At 41.4% G+C, this 23,220-nt stretch overlaps 2 protein-coding genes across 7 annotated transcripts; one reads left to right on the forward strand and one right to left on the reverse strand.

Annotated features, from left to right (window-relative positions):
• Nucleotides 1-1,732: 1,732 nt before the first annotated feature.
• Nucleotides 1,733-13,630, reverse strand: SETD4 (SET domain containing 4). Of its 5 annotated transcripts, none has more exons than XM_049835334.1 (11): nt 13,560-13,630; nt 12,391-12,493; nt 11,835-11,930; nt 10,846-10,883; nt 9,237-9,325; nt 8,142-8,571; nt 7,209-7,383; nt 6,800-6,881; nt 6,370-6,450; nt 5,262-5,385; nt 1,733-4,341 (listed from the first exon to the last, which is right to left on the reverse strand). In XM_049835334.1, the coding sequence occupies exons 2-11, from the start codon at nt 12,458-12,460 to the stop codon at nt 4,207-4,209; spliced, it is 1,320 nt and encodes a 439-aa protein (XP_049691291.1). In that variant the 5' UTR covers nt 12,461-12,493; nt 13,560-13,630; the 3' UTR covers nt 1,733-4,206. The 5 variants fall into 5 exon arrangements, with proteins under 5 accessions (XP_049691291.1, XP_049691293.1, XP_049691292.1 ...); XM_049835336.1 differs by lacking the exon at nt 13,560-13,630 and adding an exon at nt 12,960-13,466; XM_049835335.1 differs by lacking the exon at nt 13,560-13,630 and adding an exon at nt 12,643-13,466.
• CBR1 (carbonyl reductase 1) lies at nt 13,438-21,867 on the forward strand. 2 transcript variants are annotated; one of them, XM_049835338.1, is made up of 4 exons: nt 13,438-13,672; nt 14,843-15,162; nt 18,692-18,799; nt 20,597-21,867. In XM_049835338.1, the coding sequence occupies exons 2-4, from the start codon at nt 14,877-14,879 to the stop codon at nt 21,031-21,033; spliced, it is 831 nt and encodes a 276-aa protein (XP_049691295.1). In that variant the 5' UTR covers nt 13,438-13,672; nt 14,843-14,876; the 3' UTR covers nt 21,034-21,867. The 2 variants fall into 2 exon arrangements, with proteins under 2 accessions (XP_049691295.1, XP_049691296.1); XM_049835339.1 differs by lacking the exon at nt 13,438-13,672 and adding an exon at nt 13,679-13,784.
• The last annotated feature ends 1,353 nt before the right edge of the window (nt 21,868-23,220 follow it).

Genomic DNA, 23,220 nt, shown 5'->3' on the forward strand with positions numbered 1-23,220 from the left:
CCAACTGCTGGTTCAAAGTGAGGGAAAACTTGTCAATCTTTTAACAACATTACTTCATATTTATTGTGTAAAGAAACCCATAAAGTTCTGTTGGGACAATTTCCCTCTGTCCTAGAGTTCATTATCTTCATCACTGTAGTCATAGATACACTGAGCGCAAACACACACCTCAAATCATGCTGAAGTTTGGCACTTTTAAAGGGGTATTCTTTACCTTCTAGGTGGGGAGGGGCTACATATCCTGGGACACATCATTTTTAAAAGCTCTTTCTTTGGGAATGTCATCTTTGAAATGTTTTCATAATGTACCTAAAAGCTTTAATTATCAGGGTATGAGAGTTGATCTCCCTTATCTTGTCCTGAAACAGACAGATCTAAAGGCACTTACCAATGATGGATGATCTCCACACATTACAGCTGAAGAACACTGTAAACTAGAAGCCACTCTCTGTAGAAGATCAAAGAAAATCCATACTGTATAAACATAAATTGACACAAGAAAGATACTGTCATGAGGTTTCATGTTTATCATTTTTCAGCGACTACAGACTGCACTAAATCAACTCCCCCCTCAAAAAAAACCCCAAAAACCAAAAAACTGTGCTATTTCTGCCTCATGCGCTTATCACAAGAAATAAAGCTTCTCTCATTGCACCTACCCAAACCCAGCGTCTTCACTGCAGTCACAGAATGCATTCCTACTTGAGCTCTCTTAACACTGCACAAGCTGAAAGAGAATCTAGCTCGCTGCCGTGTCTATGCCAGGTTTGTATTGCTAATGGTAAAAGCTGGGTTTTATTTCTACTATTGCTGAGATTTGCTGGTACGATCTGAAAGGAAATTTATACAAAGAAGGAAATAAAGTATATCTTTCCACACTAAGATCATAGCTAAATCCCTTCTTAGACTAACAGACAGCCAGAGTCAAATGTTAACAGCGTATCACTAAAGCTAAGCGATTAAGATGTTTGCGGCTCACAGGGGCTCTAGTTAAAGTACAGGCTGACAGTAAGCATCTTCACTCTTTGAAAACTTAATTTAGTGTTCTATAACAGCTGGAGAGCACTCCCAGTGCAGTTACTTCCTCAGGCACCCTAGCTCTTAGCCCAGCTTAATATGCCCTGTCTTGCAGATAGTCTAGGTTTGATTCAAAAAAGAATTTAAGCTTTTGCTGACTAGGCATATATATACACATAAATGCTGGATCATGACCTGTGTTACACTGGTTTATTCCTGTTAAAAATCCATTCCTATTGATGTGTGTTACAAAAGCACCGGTTCCACTTCCATAGTTTATTCAGGCAGGATTTTGCCTTTGACATAAAGCACACATGGCTCTATTCAGAACACTTGCTACAGTGCTTAAGGTAAAGCTGGGGGCTTCCTGCTGTGCTTACATGCAAGAGACAGACAAGCAATTCATACTGCCTACTCTCCTGCACTGCCAGATCCCCCTCCTGCTCTCCTGGGAGGGCATGTAGGAGTTACAGAAGCAGAGCCCATATTCAAACCACCTGGTACAAATGTGTAGTCTACAGCGCAATACTGAAGCAAATAAACTTCTGTCAAACTAGTATCCATCTTGCAAGACACATCATACAGAAGTTGTTCTTTAAATAGCCATCTCCAGAAAAAAGCAAAATAAAAAAACCCCAACAACCAAACATCCTTATCTTCTTTAAGTCTGGTACCATCTCATTATAAAATTATAAAATGAGAAACACATCTGCTCTTAGAGAATGAAAAAGTTTTTATTAAAAGAAAGTAAGAGGTCAAACAGTTCAACTGTAATCATCAAAATTGCAGGACATATTCAAAGCAAGGATCCCTCTAGCCCAGTACCCTGTTTCCTACAGTTATCCACCAACACCTTAAAAGAGCAAGCACAGGTCAAGCATATACAATACTTGCCATCGATACCTTCCCAACCTTCAAGTATTTTGAGATCAGGGAACTACCTAAGACCAAAGTTGTTTGTCTGGCTGGTAACTGCCAACAGTTCTGTCTTCCACGTGTATGGGCTCTGCACCCGTGTCAACTTTTGTATCCATATTCCTTAGTAATATCAATGGATTTGTTACCACATTGCTAGTTTTGAACCTGAATTCTTCAAGCTTCCTTTGAAAGCCCCTACTTCTTGCACCGTGAATGCTCAGTCACGATCCACCCTCCTCATGTAATCCATGACTTCTGTAGACCTTTGTGCAGGCCTAATCAAAATGAATGGGCAACAATCACAGGGTCAGGGTCTCAGCCCCATTTATCTCTCTGCTGTAGCCAGGTTCAGTGGTACAGAAGGACCCTCATGCGAGCTGATGAGAAATACCCTCGGAGAGATTATTAGAGATTGCATTCCCAAATCCAGAGTCATCTCATGCCAGGAGGTACTTCAGAATGGGACTGACCAGAGTATAAAATACAGTGCGAAGTGAGTTGCAGGGGTTAAAACCCACAGTTAGGCAAATATGAAAGTAACTTGGTCCAAAGGACGTAATAAATGTGCTTCTAGCTCCAGAAAGCACTTCAGTTGCTCTCCCAATCCATTCACCCTGCCTTCTGCTCTGCAATGTAAAGTAACCACATGCTGTCAGCATCTCCATATGAACAATACAGAAAGCCTGAGAATACATAAGAGTCTCAGTGCATTAGGGTAAACAAGGCAGAAAAAAAGCTTATTTTCAGAATTTCCTAATCCTAGGAACAGGTTTTGAAGAGGGTACCTCAAAACCAAGAACTTCTGGGTTTGGAAACTGAGTAAGAGCAAACAGTTACACTTCTCAGTTCCCCCAGCCTTTTGAACCTAAACCAACATAACCTTCTAGGTAAGGAAGGGCCCTTCTCGGAGCTTCAGGTATCAAGATATTTCCTGTCCCAAATAGACTGAGGCAGAAAAAAAAGTAGGGAAAAACTCTGGAATCCTCAAATCTAAGCAAGTTTACACAATAACATTCTTGTTCACAGGGTACCAAAGAAAGTCTGAAAGTGCATTTGAGCTTCAACACTTAACACTTTTCACTTGTTGCATTTTTTCCTTAAATTATATCATTAGCTAGAATGCCTTTACTGCTTTATACAATTTATTTCAAAAATAGAGAAGTCTTGTAGAAAATGAAGCAATATATTTACAAAAATAAACACTTGTTAAAAACACAGTTCTTAAAAAATGCTAAAAATAGTAATGAAAAATTCTATCAAATGTGATTCCCCACAAAATGGAAAACAATCACAACACAATCACAAATATAAATGAAGTTTATACAGCTTAAATAAGGGTCCTGCCCTGAAATGCCCTTTGAAGAAGTCTCTCTCTTCTCTAAACAACATAGGGAGCTCAAGCTCCCTACTTAAGTAGAACTAATACTGAAAGGCAGCTCATGAGACTATCCCCTTGTAGACAGGATAGCAACATTTCTCAATGTGATCACCAGAACTGAATAGAAACAGAATCAATTGCCTGGGTGGTCTTCCAAACAAGAAACAGAGTTCAAAGTAATACATCCTTTCAGTCCTCATTCCCAGCAGGAGTCAGAACACGAACTAGTAAGTCTGGAGGGAGCTTTGAAAGCAAAGGAAGGAAACTCACACTTCCATACGTTCAAGAAACACTTGGGCTGAGACTGCGAAGAGAATGATTTGGAGTTGGTCAATAGAGCTGATCTGTGCTCTAGTCTGCATCTATTACTCCAGCAATGAACAGGCAATGTGTGAACCACCAAGTCCTGGGGACTATGTACATATCTCAGTGAAAAAGTAAAGGATTGGGACTGAGCAAATATAAGTGACTCTGTCTTCTTCCTCTCTGTCAAGGGCCAGAGCTCAAATACATGCTGAGGAGTACCTGCTTGACCCTATGATTGCTGCTTTAGCCACACAGGCAGCTGTAAAGTCTAGGACTGCTGGAGCCCACAATCCTGGGGCTGCTCAAATTACCCCAGAAGCTGTTTTGCTCACAGCAGTCATGACTTCAAATGAGATGTGATGAAAGCCATCTGTGCTCCCCCAACCATTTAGGCTAACCTTTTGTATTACTGAAGATCAGCAAAGAACAAAATAAGACTCTGGGTCCTGTGTGACAGGCAAAACTAGGCATATTCTGATGACTCTTTACATTATTCTTTGCTGCTTAGGTCCATTAAAACAGTTGAGCAAGGCACATCCATGGCAAATGAGCTCCAATCAGCCACAGCTATCACAGCTCCAGATGGGTCAAGTTTTTTCCATATTCAAGTTGCAAAGAATCTCAGCTGATTTTTGTAGTATCTTCAGATCTTCCAAGCGTAGTGCTTCTACCAAAGCCAGGTGTTTTTTGAGGTTCTCTTTGCTCCTTTTCAACTGGGAGATCTGAAATTTATACAAATGGGATGAAATTACTAAAAATTTAATTATTTAATTATTTAATATAGGACATGAACATAAAATTTGTGGAAAGCTTATCTGTGGTAGGGACTCCATGAATTATGTCAAAACAGTATTTTATTTAATCTTCCACAAAAGAAACTATAATAGTAAAAGAAAAAAAAAGGGGAGGGGGGTGTGAAAAAAGGGGAGAAAAAGGAAAAAAATCATCCCATGGATAAGAAGCAGATCAAAAACAAGGAGACGAACGGAAATGTTTACCTGATATCAGGCTCCTAAGTCCATACTATCGTCAAGATGTTGCTCAAGACCAGATTCACCTCATACTCTGTGCATATATATGTTTCCTCTGAAACAGTTTGGCTTTAATAACCCTTTTCCATGATAGCTATCCAAGTTGACATTAAGCACACATTTGTTTGCCAAAATTCAGACAAGAAGGAGAGATTGTTTTCCTAATGGCACAGACCTCCCTCACAGGAGACTGGCTGACATGGGTAGTTCATCTGGCTTGACTGGCTTTAATGAACACAGCCTTCACTTTCTGCCACAACACACTCATAGCAGGTCTGCAACATCTTACGTGCCCACCTTATACAAGTCTGCATTTTCTTTTAAGAGGTAACCTTAACAAATACATTAATACTATAGGCAGAGAAAGGTTAAATACTTTTCACTTGCTTACAGGGCTTTGTATAAGCTTTGTAAGATAGTTCCTTTCTTTGCAGCCACAAATTCTGCTGAGCAGTTCAGTGGTGTCAGTCACCCTGGAAACAAATTCTATGCCACCCCAGTGTAGTCAATTCCTTCCATCACTCCGTTCTCATCCCAGAAAATTACACTGCTGTACATTTATGCTAGGAGAGAAAGGAATCTGGGCTACCTTGCTCTTCCAGTTAAATTACCTGGAGAAGGACATGCTGTGTCTCCTGTATTAAAAAATGGCATATTTTTGCTGTTATATTCAGAGTCTGCTGTTCGTTCCTGGCTGAAATTACATCACCAAGCAGCGTTCTCCTCCAGCAAGTACTAGAACCAAAATGTTTGAACAACACACAATCATTTGCGATATTCCCCAGTTGAATGATAAACATATGGTTATGCTAAGAATAACATCGCTGGTGTAAGGCAAGTAAGGTTAGCATACGTGAAAAAGGCACACAGCATTCAGATATGAGACTGATAAGGCAAGCAAAAGAGAACAGACATTTAACGGTCTGGAGCAGCGGTTTCAATCCTCCACCCCTACCCCTTCAGCCAAAGCCACAGTCTGCACTTAGATCAATGTCTCTGGTCTTTACTGCTCTGCCATGCTGTCACCAACTCCAGCAGCATCAGCGAAGAGTAGAAGCTATTCACTCAGAACTTATTAGCATGGCTTCTGCTAAACTTCCCGTCACGGGGCTTGAAACCAGTATCATGGGGATTTATTTTTAGTTCTTATAATCAACTTACTGCAGTCAGCAATGAATCTTCAAAGCATGAACAGCTTTGAACAAGAGAAAATTTTTTTATTTATTTATTATTACAAGCAAAGCCCAGGTAACCATTTTCTATTAATGCTGTTTGAGGCAGATTTGCCATTTGGAACAAATGATCAAACCTGCGCTGACAGTCACTGGAGATGAAATTTCAGAAGCAGCCTGTGGAACACATGCTTCAAAGAAATCAAGGAAGGTCAATAGCATTTAAAGTCCCATCAAACCAACAGGAAAAAGGTCTGGAGTCTGAACCTTAAAATAATATCTGGTTCTCGAAATAGAAAGGGAAAACAATGAGGTGTGTCTAGTATTTAATACAAGAAAGCAAAAGACCAAAGCAGCAAATGGGCAATGACTTTACATTATATGGTGTTCTCTGCCTTTCTTCTTTTCACTTCTCACCTGGAGTCAATAAGATAGACACAGGAGATCCAAAACAATTGTCCCAGAATCTCACACACAGCCAGCAAAGAGTAAATAAAAGAAAATGGCACATGCACATTGTCTAAATATTCAGAGTACTGAAACTTACAATTCATCTGCTCCGAGACTTAACAACTTGAGGGCTGTGAGGAGTCTCCAAGAAGGTCCATCCCATCCAAAGGTTAGGTTTCTAAATGTCAGAAGTGATCAGATGCAGAAAGTATAGGTGATCTGTTACAGTGTGATAGCTTTCTTCCTGACAAGTGCCAACAAGGCAAGATCTGCTCTTTGAAACTAGAGGACTCCTTGACGCCCTGTACTTTGCTGCTATCCAGACGGGCTGTACCTTGAAACCTATCTCAGGCTTTGATATTGATGTTTACCAGTTCCACATTCTCTCACAGACAGCAAGCAAATCCGTTTGATAAAAAAATGAATAATTATTTTATGCTGGATTTTGATACTAAAAGCAAAATTTTACTCCCAGAAAAACTGAAAAGAAAAGCTCACAGGGAAACAAAATAACTTCAGATACCTACTCTAAGAAATCATGATCCTTTAGAATGGAAAGTTTTGTATTTCTCTGCTTGTCCAGTGGTGGAAAATATTTGAGGAGAATATCTGCATAAAAACACATTTTAGATATTTAAATAAATGGTATGTAGAAGAAACCACAATTCTCAATTCTGAAATGACATTTCAGCCATATTTTTCAAGTAGCTACAAGACAAAGATCAAAACCTGCTACATTTTGGTGAACTTCAACATAATCAAAAATGTATCTACTTCTCAAAAGCTATCAGCAATCTCCAGGATTGTATCCTTATAATCCCTTACTTATCCTTTTTTACCAACATCTCCTGTTGAAGATAGACAGTATTAACACGCTCATATGCTCTGTTCTCTACTATTGTGCCTTTCAATGTCAAGACAATCTATAAATCCAACCTGATGAGACATAAACAGTGCTGTGAGGGTTATCCATGACAACAAATCCATACTCTAGTAACAGTCGCTGATTATCATGAGGCCCGTAGCAGATAAATACTTCTTCATATTTTTTGCACTGTGAATTTGTCCGAATTTCATAGCTTCTTGTCTGCTCATTAAATGCAGCCTTTACCTTCAAGAAGTTAAAAATAAAAGTTTTTACTCTTCGCAGGAAGACAGAGTGAAAAAGGAATCAGAATATTAAAATCTAACGGTATCGAACACTTCTCTAACACTGAAAGAAAACAGATAGTGTTACAGATGTCTGAAAAGGCAACCCGTTAGTATGAAGAACAAACATCAAAACCTTAGTCTGGAGGATGTGCCACCCACTTGTGCAGACTTATTACAGAGGCCCCAAATCCACAAATAAAGATGGCTTCATGCAGAGTTGACTACTTCTGTGCTGTCCCAACAATGAGTTGGCACACAGTCCCTGACATAAAGTGGAACTGCTTTATACACTTTCCTAAGGCTGCTCAGAAGCTTCAGCCAGAGGTGAAGTAACACAGGGACCACGTAACTTGAGATTTGTTTCAGGAGCTGAGTCTTTCAGGAGAGCAGAGTAGGGCTACATTTACAAGTGGCTCTTCCCAGTAGCTACCCTGCATGCAAATCTCACCCAGCCATTCTGGGCTCTCCCTGTAACTTTGCTTTGCTACATAAACATTTGAATCATCTTTATTCAACTGCCTTGGGCTGAATAACAAGCTCCAGCGTATATATGAACCATGAGTACTCAGCCTGCACATGTCCTCAGTAGACATTTTTCCTACTATGAGATCTCTCACTGACCTCCAGACACTTTTAATCCATCACACAAATGCATGCTGTATTGAGATAGTGCATTTACAAATAAAGAAATGAAGTGATCTATTTTTAGTTCCTTACCTGAACATTTGGACTGTGGTTTAGCAAATCTAAATATGGCGCCAATGCATAAACATCTGGCTCAAGAGAAAAACATTCCCTCTGTGAATGTTTCATGTATATTGTCCTTGTATTAATAGTGCACCAAGCCCACTCTAGAGCACTGTAGTTAAAAATAGTTCCTGTGTTTTCAGCAAACAAAGGCTGCAGGGAAGAGAAAAAAGCCTTGGAAGACACGTACAATTCCTGGACTGTCGTTCTCTGCTCCTGAGCCTTCTTTCTTAAAGGTTCAGGAAGAAGGCTTACTACATCGTGCTCCAAGCAAACAGGGCAAGTGTATGTCTTGGGTAAAACATCAAGATATGGCTTCCACAGAGATTTCTCACCAGCATGCTTCTCTGCTATTAAAAATGTGCATAGTGCTATCAAAGGAGATACAGGAGGCTTCCATCTATTAGAAAATAAAATAAAAATACCAACACAGCAGATACACAGAGGTGAGATAGGAAATTGATGCAACAGTATTTTATCTCTCTTCTAGTTCTTTTAAATGTTATAAATAGCTTCTATTTTAAACTTTTTTTGTAGTTCATCTCCAAGTCCTTTTGATGATTTCAAAGGGGCTATAAAAGCTGGTTTGTAGTAACAATTTCAGGCTCACCTCTTGGGTTGTTTTTTTTCTTTTGGGGAGTTGGGGGTTTTTTGGGATATATAACAACTACTCAATGTCCAGCATAGGTCTTTGTTCTGAATTTTCTAAAAGGCTATGTTCATGTGACTGCTTTGCAATCCCATTTCATCCTCCTTCTCCTACTGAAGCATAATCACAAATTCCCAAGAAACCATTCATAACTGGCATTTAGGTCCTAGCTGGCTCTCGAGACAGGTCAAGTTCAAGCCTGCACCATCCCTCCAACTCAGCCTAGCTAAAAGGGGATGCTCCATGTCCATACCTTACTTATCTCAGCATTCCACACGCACGAAAGTCCACAAGAAATACTCATACAAGTTAGGGTATGCAGTTTAAAGCCCTATCACCATTTAAGATGATTAATCTACTAATGAGCAACCCACAGTAAAGGCCAGCTTGCCCATAAAGTGTCACTTTTCACTTACTTCATAATGTACTCTCCCAAGCAGCTACTAAGGACAGTGCCCGTGGTGAGTAAGCATTTCTCCGGCAATGAAATAATCAGATCCCCTGCCTTTGAGGGAGGAAAAAAAAACCATCACACACAAAGAATAGTAAAGATCAAGTGTAGATGACTCATCTCCTATGCGATTTCTGAAGAGAGAGACATTCCTCAGAGAACACTAATGTCAGTAAGCAAACAGATGTGATGTTGAACTTGATGGAAACTGACATGGTTTTAAGACAGTCCCAGTCCAGGGAAGGAGGATGATTGCAGTCAGTAGGAACTGTCAACTGCAGAAAGTTAGTTGTTCACAGAAAGTCTGGTGCCCAGCTACTCACTTTCTTTGTACTGAGATATATATTTAGATTAGAGCTCAGAAACAGATGAACTTCTATCAACATAGCAGTATGGGGTAGGGATATTTTAGGTCATGCCTATCCTGACCTTGTTTGCCAAGCTGCTGTGTGTGTAAATTAGCTTTCATGCCCGGTTTGAGCCATATGTGTCCATGTTTGTAGGGAGAGGACATGAATCAAGTAAATACTTTCTCTTTCCCATTCCTCTGCTCTTTCCTATCTTGCTCAAGACCAGTTGAGACTAGCTTTCATTTCACTTACTACAGAATCCCAGCACTGTGGATAACCTAAGCCTCTGGCTTCAATTGCTGGCTCTAACCATAAGCCAGCATGAGAACATACACTGTTCTCTACATATGACTTTTCCACTGCATCTCCTTCCTACTTCTTGCTATACTCTCTATTTTGCAAAAGGTTCTGGATCTGATTCTCCATTATTTGATATACTATTCTCATACCAGTTAGGAAACTTCTCCAACAAGCCTATTTTCAGAAAGGCATTTTTCAGTCAGAGTTCAGTCTTTCTGTGCCAACAGCTGAAGGGCAAGGTATTTTTTCTATCATTCCCCTTTTCTGCTGGGAATGTCTGAGAAATTAGGTTTCTATTAGCTGGTCTACCAACAAAGAAGAAGGCCGTCAAAGCGAGGCTAAAGCTGCGGCTTCACATTATGGCCAAATGCTGCTTAAAGCCCCAACCCTTTCCTCCATTCCTCTCCCTGATATGCCATTCCTCCCTTTGTACCAGCACTGGTCGGACCAAGGTGGGAGATTTCAAGGAGCAAACCTATCAAAGCTAATGATTTTTTTGAAGACAGAGTTTTCTATTAGTTTAGCTTCCTGATGCAAGTTATCACACAAGTGGGGAAGACTGCTACAGCCAGCGCAAAGGAAGCTGTGGGAGCCAGTGGCTGACAGAGAAGGCATACAGGAGGGAAGGAGCCTGCTCCTTCTGGTTTCAGTTAGCCACTGATTGCCTTAAACTGAAACACAAGACTACATAGTAAATCTCTGTAAATGACCACAGGAATATCTTCATCCAACAAGCTCTCAGGGTACATAGGACATCATTTTACAGATATGCCAACACTGCAAATTCTGGTATTAGGCCAGAAGTTAGATTCACAACAGGGACTATGAAGACCTTATCTGGAATTTTGAGCTTTGCTTGTTGCAAAAGTCATTACATCTCAAAAGAACCTGAGGAGCACTTGCATTAGAATCAACATTACTAACCTGAAGAGCTTTTGTGGTCATCAGTCCTCTTCCTGTACCTGAAGCAGGAACAAAGAGGATGCTTAAGTACATGTATACATGTAAAATACAGGAGACTATGATAAGCTGCAATGAATTAACAGGCCAGCAAGGAAAAGCTCTAAAAGAACATACATTATCTCTTACAAATCATAAAAGCCAGTTATGGATTGTTCCAGGTATATACCTCATTTCTTTGTTCTCTGATTCTCTTCTTACTTTTCAGGACCCTATGAAAGTCCTTCGCCTGCAAGACTTGCTGTCCAGTTCTAGCAATTACGCAACTTCTTTTCCCAACTTTAAACACATCTTTCATCACTGGCTGCTGTTCTTGGTTTCAGAGTTTTAACTAAACTTTACAATTTCTATTCACAATATTTTTCTCTCATTCATCCTATTCTCTCTACTCTCTCTTTAATATTGCAAAAGTTTTTGAAACATAATCTACTTAAAGAGAAAAAATACAAGTATATACCTTTACTGTAAACAATGCTATGTGAATCCCAGCTCTAAAATCATTTACTTATCTGTAACACTAGATCTCCTGAACTTTCGTGGGCAAAAAAAAAAAGATGAAGAAATGATAACAAGGTTAGGTTCCAATACTGGAAACACTTAAAGATATATTACTTTGTTCTTTAAAACTGTGGTATTAACACTTAAAATCTCTATTTCTACAAGGAATTCAGCATAGGTGTGCATGTTTTGCAGCATACCAGAGTATTCTCATACAAGAGTTTTACCCAAGATCATCTTTATATAAGAAACAGTTTACGCTACTTCAGGCCTCCATAGCTACTTTTTTATGTTAAATGACATTCAAGTGCATTTCCTATAAGTCCTTAAAAGACTAACGGTAACTGGGTTTTTTCCTGACGCCAGCCAGGTGCGTGATTCAAACCAAAAGCAGGAATCTAACATTTTTAGAAGAATCAGAAATTTGTACCACCAATAAATAATTGAAACATTACCCCAGAACTCTGCTGGCCTTAAATTACTGTCTTCAAATCCTCTGTCTTTCAGCCACTTCTTAAGTTTAATGTATTCCAGCTTGTGACTCCAGCTGACTAAAAATAAAAAAGAGGGGATTAATGCTATAAAACAGCACTCCATTGGAAAAGAAAGGAAATTGAAAAATTTTACTGTATAGCCAGAAAAACTGTATTTTTGACTTTTGAGTATAGCATAATAGAATAGCAAGAAAGGCTCTCCTCGAACTAATTACTAAGTTCTGGGCCCCTGGGCACAAGGAGCTCTCAGAACTGTAGGAGTTAGTCAGCATATTCAAGGATGAAGGAATTTAAGAATAATATAGTACTTGCCATTAGCCAGAAAAGAGAGCTCACAATATTCACCATGCTCTGCCTGGGACTGTAAACTAATGCTAGAATATTTGCATAGAAAAGGCTAACATTTATGAATGTTATTTTCAAAGCACAAAGGTGTTTGACAAATATATACCATAAAACAGCACCTTGATAAACAGTGGGTTATTTTATTATTTAGGTGTACTTCCATGGACAGTACCTCCATCCATAAAACTCTGCAAGTGTTTTCTTCTTCTCTTTCGACCTGTCCGACCTCTGCTTTTCTTCATATTAAGCAACAGATTTTGCCTTAATTAGACAACCTGAATTAAAAAAAAAAAAAAATTACTTAAAAATATTTAAAGTCCTTTTCAAATACTGCATGTTTCTTTTATCTCAATAAGAGAAATCAGAGCACTGCCCGTTTAATAAGCTGCCTCTTTAAAGTTTAGAAAGTGCACTACAAGCAAACCTCTAAACGAGGGTGGGCGATAGGCATGAGGGAAAACAGGAAGCCTTTATCTCCAAACATTATCTTGGCCAAGGCACGGCCATAATCCTGCACAGGAAATGAGACACTGGTGTTTATGTGCACAGAACTAAAAGTTTTCAAACAGCAAATGTATTACAATTATAGAAAATTAATTGGCATAAACAGCCTCTGCAGTTTCAGAAGACAATCTTACCCACACAACACCACCAAAAACCCCAGTCCCGTGCAGCACCGTGACGCTACGCCTCAGCTCAAAACCTCCAGTGTGCGTGATAGGTGAACTGCACCAACCTTACTCTTTACACTTCAATCCGTTCTTGAAATGTGTATTTCATTTGCCCTTGCCAATACCGCCTTTAACTCAACCTCAGAAGCGCAGGTTTTGCCTGAAACGAGGGCCCATCAAAGCGGGGCTGGCAGAAAGCCGGGGACACGGGCACACAGCTTACTCCCGCCAAGGCACAACCTTCCCCAGCTGCCAGCACGCTTGAGGACGCCCACCACCCTGTCCCCCAGCACTGAGGAGGTTGTTTCAACGCCACCTCCTCCCCTTCCAGCTCGGCACAAGCCCTCCTGCCTGTTAGTGACAGGAGGCAGACGGTGCCTGCGCCTGAGCGACAGAGAAACCGCTCCAGAGGCCCCGGCGCTTCCCCGCCGCACACTAGGCCTCCCCCGCCTTCCCGCTCTGATAGACAAAACCCCGAATCGCCCGAGCGAAGCGAACACCGCTTGGGACCGTCTATGCCCCCGCGTATTTTAAGGCAGTGAAGACTGCAGAGTGGAACGAGAACCCCCATCTCCCCTGGGCGATCCAACAGCGACTCCGGCTCCCTTCCCAGCTGAAATCACGACGAGGGAGAAGGCAAAGGCAGACAGGCTGCCCGCTGCCGGCCCACCTGCCGGAGAGGACTCAGGGACCGCCACCCCACCGCTGCCCGCCGCCGGCCCCCACACGCCCGCACCGCCCTCGCCCGCCGCGGGAGGCGGGGCTCCCCCGCCGCCATCTTAGGTGGGTTCGCCTTCCCCGCGCGGTGTGCGGGTCTGTGGCTGGCGGCCAGCTCGTCCTCTCCTCATCGCCGCGCAGAGCTGAGGAGTGAGGGGCAAGGCACGCAGTGCTGGAGGTGGGTGAGGGAGTGCCGGCTGCCCCTCCGGACCTGCCCCGCAGCTCCTCGTTGCGTTCGGCCCCTTCGCGGGGCGCGGCGGGGGCGTGTAACGGCCGTCCGTCAGCGGCCGGGATAGTCCTGCGGGGAGCAGGGGGGTCCCCTGAGGAGTCAGGCTTCACCGTGGCTCGGGGATTTGCCTTTGCGTTCCCGTTAGGAAGAAAAACTGTTTCAGGGGAGGTGGTAGTGAGTGAAATGCGCTGGTTTGCAGCGAGGTGGGACCTCGATGGTGAACCGGGAGGGAGCTCCTGGGCCTGGTGAAGTCAGTCAGTACCTGGGCAGGCTTTTGGGAGCTGGTTAGGATTTCATCCTCGCTAGGCAGGCGTCTGCTTGTGGTTAGTTACAAGCTCATTTGGCAGGGAGGTGGCAGTTAAGTCAAAAGTGAACAAAACCAGAGTTTTAGACTTGCTTTTATGGGGAAAATGCATCTTCTTTAAATGTGCTATGTCTGCGAAAAGAACAGCAAGCAGGCTTTGTATCTAGAGCTGACTAGTGTGTTAAACAGAAGAAACACTGTCTGTAGTCAATCTATGATCCACTGTTTCCCTCTAAAAACGGAGGTTCTCCTGCCTGAGACTTGAAGATCAAGCCACTCCTCTCCTTTTTTTTGAGCCTGAGTGTTCCAGCTTTGACTGTATCAGTGCTTGAACTGAACCAGTTGAATATCCTCAAAAGAAGGAAATGGTGTTCCTGTAAAATGTATGTGCAGAAGAGCTTACTCCCTATTGAAAGTTAATTTGGTACTCAAGATTACTCATTGACTGTATTTCTTTTTCTTTTTTTTTTTAACCCAATGAGTGGTTGGGCTTTCTTCAAAACATCAACACCAAACATGTATTTCTCTGCAAATACATCATGCTACTTAAGTTAAGTTACAGTTAGCGTGCACTCTAATGTAGTTTTATGTAATTCAAAGTGGAATTCAGAATAGGACATTAAAGAAAAAAACACTTTAATCCATTTTTAGATAGCCATCTTTGTCCATCTGAGTGTGACATTTTCTTTTTTGCTGTTCGCAGTTACTGTCACTTTGGCATACATTCAGAGAGGACAATGTCCAACGTGCCAGTGGCTGTGGTGACCGGGTCCAACAAAGGGATCGGATTCGCAATTGTGCGGGCTTTATGCAAGCAGTTCCCGGGGGATGTTTATCTGACAGCCCGAGACCCTGGCCGTGGCCAGGAAGCAGTGGCAAAGCTCCAGGAGGAAGGGCTGCATGCACTCTTCCATCAGCTGGATATTGATGATCTGCAGAGCATCAGAGCTCTCCGTGACTTCCTAAAGGAGAAATATGGAGGGCTGAATGTGCTGGTTAACAACGCAGGGATCGCTTTCAAAGGTAGGAAGCAGACTGTCTGGGATAGACCTATATGCTACAAAGCTACATGGAGAAGGATAGTAGATACATCAGGGATTTTACAAAGCTTCTTATACGGGACTTCTGTGCCAACGGCATGCTGGTTTTTTGGCTGGGCAAGCTGCCTACCTTCTTAAGCATGATGAGAGGGCAATATGAAATGACTCTTCCTCTGAGGCTAACTGTGCACATAGAAATGCTTCCCTGGGGTATTGTATTAGAATCACATACAGAGCATGAAAATGCTTTAGGCACCCAGTGCATGTGAGCAGAATTGGGTTTATTGCCTCAGTGCCCATGAGTATCACTAGGCCCATGGGAGCCCATCATCTGTGTGAATATCAGCCATGTTCCTTAGGGATCTGTGTTTTCTCTCTTCTGCAAGCCTCATGCTTTGTTCTATGCATTATCTGCTCAATCATTATCTGATTCCAGTTGATAAAAAAGAAGCTTTGGCCCTGGGTGATTTTGTCATCTTTATTTATTTTTAACTTTCTGAGGCCATTCAGTTACCTATCAAACAGTTATCTTAAATTTTGCTGTGCTGAGCAAGAATTTAACCCGTTCATGTTCTAGTGGGCAGGAAGGCAGGGAAAGTGAGGAAGACACAGCAGTTGTAAAGTAGACAAGTGCATTATCCTTGTAAGTGTTTATAAAAACAAGTTGAGAATCATGTTAGCTCCAGATAGAGCATTTCACAAGCATGACTACTAGTTCATTTCTCTTCCAGTACAAACTTGTTCTTTCCATGTTTTCTGGTGTTTGGGGTTTTGGTTTGTTTGTGGGTTGTTTTTTTTTTTTAGTCTCTTTGCCTGATCTCCAGTTAGGACATTTAACTGTTTGAGCTCATCTGCTCACAGCATGAGTTAAGGAGGCCTGTCAGGTAGTACGGATCAAACTGCACCTGCTGCTGAAGATGGAACTTCTCATGAAGTAGGAGTGCAGCAGTGATGTTCTGAAGTCCAGCCACTGTATATTTTGCATGGTACTTTGCAGGAAGATTGCTTGTGTTCAAGATCAGCTTAAGAGGGGCAACTCTTAATATAATTGTCTGAGCTTCAGGATGTGCTCAAGATAGAGAGGTGTTGAAACCTTGCAGCAACAGTTAAAAGATTGTGTCTCTGTCCATGCTTATCAGTTATAAAGCCTGCAGATGCTCAGACCAGTATTTCTTCAATTCATAATCGGGGCCTTAGCTCAAACTACTAGTGACAATGAGTTTTAGCAAGACTGGGCTGCAACTACAGCAATTGAAGTGCGGTGTGTGTTTCCTGTTGCCAACTGTGCAGCAGCTGTAGCCTGCATCAAGGTGGATACCTGGACAGGTGAAATAAAACTTCTTCAAATTGCTGCAGGCAGATTTGCTAGAGCTCATCTGTGAAAGAGCTTAGATTTATTATCGTGGAGCCACTGAACAGATAAGTGAAATAGCATAAGCAGTGGAGTTTCTGTTACTTCCTTTATTACATCATAGATTTTTCTATTCAGAAGTTGCTTCTAGATGTTTAGCCTAGACTTTCTTCAAGCTGACAGCTTGCTATGAGTCAGCAGTAGGTCATACAATTAAGAAGTGTGATAAAGGAGCCAGTTGTAACTCTTGTTGTGTAAGTATCTAGCACAGAGGCTAGAGGGTTTAACACCTGTGTAAGAACTTGGTATGATGATTATCTCATATTTTGGTTTTAATTCTTGCTTCTGAGATTGGCATTTCTACCCAAGCTTTCTTCTTGCCTTGACAGGTTTCTGGTACCATCCTAGAATTTATGCTTTCCTTTCTTTATTGTAGTATTATGTGTTATTGCTGTCTGTCAAAGATTAGATTTGCCATTAAATTCAATTTATTGTTCTGTTTTGGTACCACACTACAGATAGTCCAGCAAAGTCCTTAGTCCAGCAAAAACTGTTCCTGTATAAAATTATTATGTACCTGTGGGTTGCCTTCTGGATGAGCTTCTGTGATAACAGTCATTCTAGTAATGTTTGTTAAATCAAGGGAGTGTGTATTATCAGATGTTACAAGTGATATATCTTAGACAAATGAGTGGGTTTTGGAGTGTAGGGAAGCTTCTCATTTGCAAGGTGGGTATGGAAGCTGGAGTTCGGAGTTGCATAGGTTTTTAGTTTCTTTTCTTCTCCCACTGTCACAACTCTTGCAGTAGGTCATGATCTGGCTTTATGTCTCGGATCTAAATGCAAGATTTGCAAAACTTGATGCCATTGGTGCCCATTGCTTGAGAGTATAAATGAGTCATTAAAGCTGTGTTCTCCAGTAAAAACACAACAATATTAAATACTAAATGACCTGTTACTTCTTCTCTTTTGAGTTTACATAGGTCTGGGCTATGGAGACAAGTGAAAAGCTGCCTAATCTTTGTAGGTGGCCTTCATCACTGCAGAGATAGAGCCTGAGCAGAAGAGAAAGTGGAGGATGCATAGCATGTGGCTTATTGCTGAGAAAAATTGTCAGCTGATGGCACATCCTACCCCACTTTTGTTGGTGGCAAGGTGTCAATTCTGTCTGATGAAATCATACCCTTACAGTGCAGTTCTGTGGTCTGCGTCTGCTTACCTAAGTCAGCTCCTTTTCCTAGCTGCTAATTCCCACTCTTTTGCTTGTGTTAGCACAGATCTGTCAGTTCAGGGGGTGATTTACGACACAAGTATTTATCAGTTTTGGGGGTTGGTTGGGGTTTTTTTTGTTTTTTTCAGACTGCACCAAATCTTAGCCCTGCATTCTTCATAGAATCTTTTACAGTGTTTGATGCAGTTCAGCACTACTCTGACTTCAAGCCCCAGCTAAGAACCCAAGACATGACAATGTAAGAGTCAGGATACAGAAGCAGTTGTCTGCCCTGTTGTTGGATGATAGTACCGGGCTGGTAGTCTAACTTGTGCATCTTCAGTGGCAGCATCCTAGATTCAGGATCTTCCCTTCTGATTTCCCCTCTGCCCCCTCCCCTGGTATGTCAGGATGGTGGCAAAGTACTGTGCTATGCATTTGAGAGGGCACATCAAAGTTTACTTGCATGTGGTAGTGGCAGTGCAGACTGAGCACTAGGTGTGAGTAGGTACAGGCAGGTCAGTGAGCATGTTGGGCAGCACATCTGTGAGAGCAGTCTTTCCTTCTCTCTTCCATATAAAAAGCAGAACAACAAACGGCCTCTGGGTTGGCAAATGACTACAGAGCGATACAACTGGCTTTCCTGGGGCAAAGTTAAAACCTTCAACTAAGAAGAGGTGAAAACATAATTGGCTCATTATTAATATAATATTGCAGAGCTAGGTCTGTTCATTAGTAAGAATGTGAGTGTTAATATTGTTGCTTTTTTTTCTTATATATTTTAATTGATCATATGCCTGTTTCCTAATTATTGGGAAAAAAAAAAAAAGGAACGAAGATAGACTTTTGGGTTTTGGTAGTTTGGTAACTTCCCTTCAAACAGTAGTAAAGTTCTGATTTTTTTAATTATTTTTTTTTTCCTCCTCTCTTGCTACCACCTCTTATGAAAAGTTCATGACACAACTCCATTTGCGGTCCAAGCAGAGGTTACGCTGAAGACAAACTTTTTTGGAACCAGAAATGTTTGCACAGAATTGTTGCCTCTTGTGAAGCCTTATGGTAAGTGTAACATAATAAGTAGAGAAATAGTTTTATGTAAATTTTGGTCGTCATTAAATGGGAAAATCCTGTCCAGTCTCAGACATACACTGCCTCATAGCAAGAGGAGTGTATCTTGCTGTACTGTATGTCAGAGAACAGATGTCCTTTCTAGACCCCCAAAATGTCTCTGCTGTGTATATTTAAATCTACTTCCAAGCTGGTTGCATTCTTCTCTTACGGATTGAAGTAGAATTCTCTTGGTGCCCTCAAGAAGACTTAAAGAACTTACCCATGTTCTGTCCATGATATCTGCCTACATAAATTGTTCTTGCTTCAGAAAGGACATTTTGATGATAAAACTAGGATAAGTACCTAAAAATAGTGTTTCAGCTGAGTTTGATGTGACATGCCTGTTCTTGCTACTGCTGAAGAAACCTTCTCAATAGGCTGTTGGTCTGTCTCTATCTAGATCGCAGCCTTTGCTGTGTTTGCAAGTGTCTAGTGGTGTAGTTATAAATGGCACTTGAAGATGTACATCAAGTTACTGTGATTTGGTGATATTAGGAGGAACTGGAAGAAAACATTTTACCAAAAATGGTAACTAGAATGGACCAGGGTCAAAGAAGATAGATGCATCGATAATAAAGAGGTGTTAGGAACATGCAAATAATCTGTACTCGCTAGATGACTCTCTTGCACAGAATGCTCCTGTTTTCAAAACCTGACGGTGTTGAAAGTGCCCTGGAATACTATTGACATATCACAGATGATTTGAAAGGAGGGTATTTGCATCCAATACCCACAGCAAATCTAAGGGTTTTTTTTAAATACAAGTCTTGAAAAGAATTGTGATCAGTAGATATCTTCATGGATATTTGGATAAGTGCTTGCTGCTATGAATGAAATGTTGTCTATGCCAACATTTAAACACATCTAGGTTTTTAAGAGAAAAGAAGTCGAGTAGATGAGAGAGAAGTTGGGAACTGTTAGTGCCCACACAGAAGGGAAAGGATAGAGTAAATGAATTTTGGGGGCTGGTAGGGGAGAGAGCAAACAGTGCCAAAATTGCAATTTAGTCCTCTTGTACTAAGGGTGAAGAACAAATATGTTAATAAAGTCATTAACAGAAAGGATTAATTTCAGTGGCTTTTGAGATCTAAGTCCTGATGTTCATTCATTCCCTAGTTCATTGCCTGAATGGCTGTGAATTAGGAAGAAGGAGGGAAACAGCGCAACATAATTTTGGGGAAGATAAGTGAATTACTGATTCAGCTGACTCATTCCTCTGTACTAAAGTGCTGAAGATAAATAGCTTACTACAGCTTTGTAAATCTTCAGGTGTTCTGTAAACAAGCTGATGGTCTCACTGCATTAAGAACTAGATTGCTTTTTTGAATTCTCTATTCTGGCTTTTGAGGTACATTTTCACAGCACTTTACTCAAGCTGTTGCAGAAGTGAGAACGTTTTTGACCGGAACTTCAAGAGTCAAGTCTGACTGCCATTACCGAGAGAGCCACTTATTTCTATGAGTATGCCTACAGATTGTAACAGGCTATTTCTTGGATGAATGCCTCAAGTTTGATAGAGAGCTTTTGCAGGGTCATACTTTAAATACCCTTTGTAATGGCATTCACTAGAAACACTTGACATTGAGTTAACTGCGATCTTCCAGAAGCTCGGCAAAATAGCCCACACAAAGTATTTTACAGATGTTCAACTAAGTGGTGAATACATAACTGTAGAGAAAGCCCACGTCAGCGTCTGGGCTTGTTTAGTGGGTGTAAAAGTAATCAGTCTTTATTCTTTTTTACCAGGTAGAGTCGTGAATGTCTCTAGTATGGTAAGTAGCTCAGCTCTGGGAGGCTGCAGCCGAGAACTACAGCAAAAGTTTCGCAGCGAGACAATCACTGAGGATGAGTTAGTGGAACTCATGACCAAATTTGTGGAAGATACCAAGAAAAGTGTGCATGAGAAAGAGGGTTGGCCAAATACTGCCTATGGAGTATCCAAAATTGGCGTCACAGTCTTGTCCAGGATTCAAGCCCGGATGTTAAATGAGAAGAGAAAAGGTGACCACATCCTTCTCAATGCCTGCTGTCCTGGGTGGGTGAGAACAGACATGGCAGGTCCTAAAGCCACTAAATCACCAGATGAAGGGGCTGAGACCCCAGTTTATTTGGCTCTTTTGCCTTCTGACGCTGATGGTCCTCATGGCCAGTTTCTTAGTAATAAAACTGTTCGAACCTGGTGAGCTTATGTATGTGGACCCATGCAAGCGGTAGTATGACTGGATTATCCTGTGCCCTGGTACAGCATTTAGCCAGAGCAGTCCCATCCTGTCCACAGCAGCAGCAGGGTCCTTTATCATTACAATAAGGGTTACAGTTAGGGTACTCCTGTGGGATTAAGTCTATACTAGGGTACACTTCCCAACAGTCTCTATTAGCCTGCTCACAGCATTGATTCTGTAGCCTAAAATCTGATTTGTGGGTGTTCCAGCCCAGATGTTACAGGCTAATTTGGTGTTGCCCTAAGGCAGAGGTGCCTGACCTTGTTTACCAGAATTTACTCTTAATTAAATCATTGCTAGCCATTCTCCCACTCCCCCGTGACAGATCTCTGACATGGAATTGGGATGAGGGAGCAGATGCCTTATGTTTTCTCTGCACAATAGATCTTTCTAGGGACCATAGTTGTTTCTTGAGGTTGTCCAGGGTTTCTTAAAGAGGGAGGGAGGTCTTCTGAGAGCTACAGTCTGACCAGTTAGGAGGGAGGCTAATAAGACTGGAACAGAATCACTGCTCTATAGAGATTCCTTATTATCAGTACAAAATGGAATTAGGTGAAAATAAAAATAGCAGTGACATCCCATTAATAGTACTTTAATCAGTTGGCTTTATTAATATGTATGTCAATAAATGATTACTTACTGATTTGTATTCATCCAACTGGCTTATTCTGATACTAAAAATTTATAATGTTTGGAAATACACTTTCATTTTCTGCAGCTAAGTTTGTCGCTGGAATGTGTGACATTTGGACTATATAAAGAGAAAATAAACTACAGAACTGATATAGCAAACTACTCCTTGGGACTTCCAGTTCATTTATTGCACAGACAGAAGTTTCCTTACTAAAAACCTGGATTAAGTGCTCTCTGTGTAGTAGAGAATATGAACTGTAAATGCTACTGTACTATTACAGGATAGGACTGAAATACATAATTATCATGGTAACCAAAACAAATCATCTAAGCAAAATCACAAGTAGAGGAAGCAGTGACATGGAAAGCACCAAATTGGTTTGCTCATTTTAAATGTTGGTTATTGCATTTCAAATGCTTCATCTTGAAAGGTTGCCATGACACTTCAAGCATTAAGGTGGAGCCGGGTGGCAGCAGAGGCAAGCTGGGGGTAGGACAGGGCATCTGGGACAGCCCCCGGGTGCAAGGAGCTGGAGTGAGGTGGGGTTTGGTCACCCCCAGGGTAGAACTGTGCAGCTCTTTCTCTACCATGTCCTGCCAGCCAGCAGAAAAGCCATGGCAGGGGTGCCAGGGCCCTGCTCCATGCGCACAGCACTGTGCTCTGCGGGGAGGAGGTTGCTGCCCTCTTCCTCTTGGTGTGAGACTCGGAAGGAGCTGGAAACAATTGCCTATAAACCTGTCATTAGTAATGACAAATCGGTAATGGGCATGTTAATTCTTAATCAGGAGTCAGCAAGACAATGCCAAAGTGGCTTAGCTGACTGGGTTTTACGTTGGCTTCCCCTGGTACAGTTTGTGTTCAGGGAAGTCTAGGAGTGGAAGACATTGAACATAAATAATATGTGTGGTTTTAGTAATCACTTATCAGCAGAGAACAAAGGCGTGATTATTAGTTGGTCTTTTAAGGATACAGTAGCTATTGTTTTTATGAAGTTTTTATGTTTTTATTGTTTAAGTCATGCCCCAGAGCTCATTGAAGAGAAGGATGAATGCTGCCCCAAATATTCTCAATGAAGAAAAATAATCTGAGGCCTTGAAAAGGGCAACAGATCAATTACAAAATCCCTGTGTAAAGTATTTAATGCATTTTATATACTACCAACAGACTGCCTACAGTATGATAGCTCCAAAAGCCATCCAGTTAATACAGTAACTTGACTATCGTTCTGACGTGCAACAGAAAGAACCACAGTTTGTATATGCTCTTCTAGTTGTGTTAATGGTATCTCGGCAAAATAAAACATGGCTGTTCTGATTTAGTAGTAATTTGTGCACAATTTTAAGAGATGTAATCCAACAGTGGAGAATCATACCTAGTTCTTCATACTTGAAATGCTGTTTGAGTCATTAAGTTTCAAAAGTTGTGTGCCCTTCTGGTTGGCAGGTACAAACTTTCCAAACAAATCTTGACCCAGCTTTCCTGTGGTTTGTGCAAAGACCAGACTGTAGGAGTCC

The sequence above is a fragment of the Accipiter gentilis genome, chromosome 32, assembly GCF_929443795.1.
Source record: "Accipiter gentilis chromosome 32, bAccGen1.1, whole genome shotgun sequence".
Lineage (NCBI taxonomy): Eukaryota > Metazoa > Chordata > Aves > Accipitriformes > Accipitridae > Astur > Astur gentilis.

Coding starts and splice junctions, on each gene's coding strand:
- SETD4 (XM_049835334.1), bottom strand. CDS start 12,460: ATGAAGAAAAGCAGAGGTCGGACAGGTCGAAAGAGAAGAAGAAAACAC. Junction 11,931..12,390: donor GCAGAGTTTTATGGATGGAG/GTACTGTCCATG, acceptor TTTTATTTTTAG/TCAGCTGGAGTCACAAGCTG. Junction 6,451..6,799: donor AAGGATCATGATTTCTTAGA/GTAGGTATCTGA, acceptor TCTGACATTTAG/AAACCTAACCTTTGGATGGG.
- CBR1 (XM_049835338.1), top strand. CDS start 14,877: ATGTCCAACGTGCCAGTGGCTGTGGTGACCGGGTCCAACAAAGGGATC. Junction 15,163..18,691: donor CGCAGGGATCGCTTTCAAAG/GTAGGAAGCAGA, acceptor TCTTATGAAAAG/TTCATGACACAACTCCATTT. Junction 18,800..20,596: donor GCCTCTTGTGAAGCCTTATG/GTAAGTGTAACA, acceptor CTTTTTTACCAG/GTAGAGTCGTGAATGTCTCT.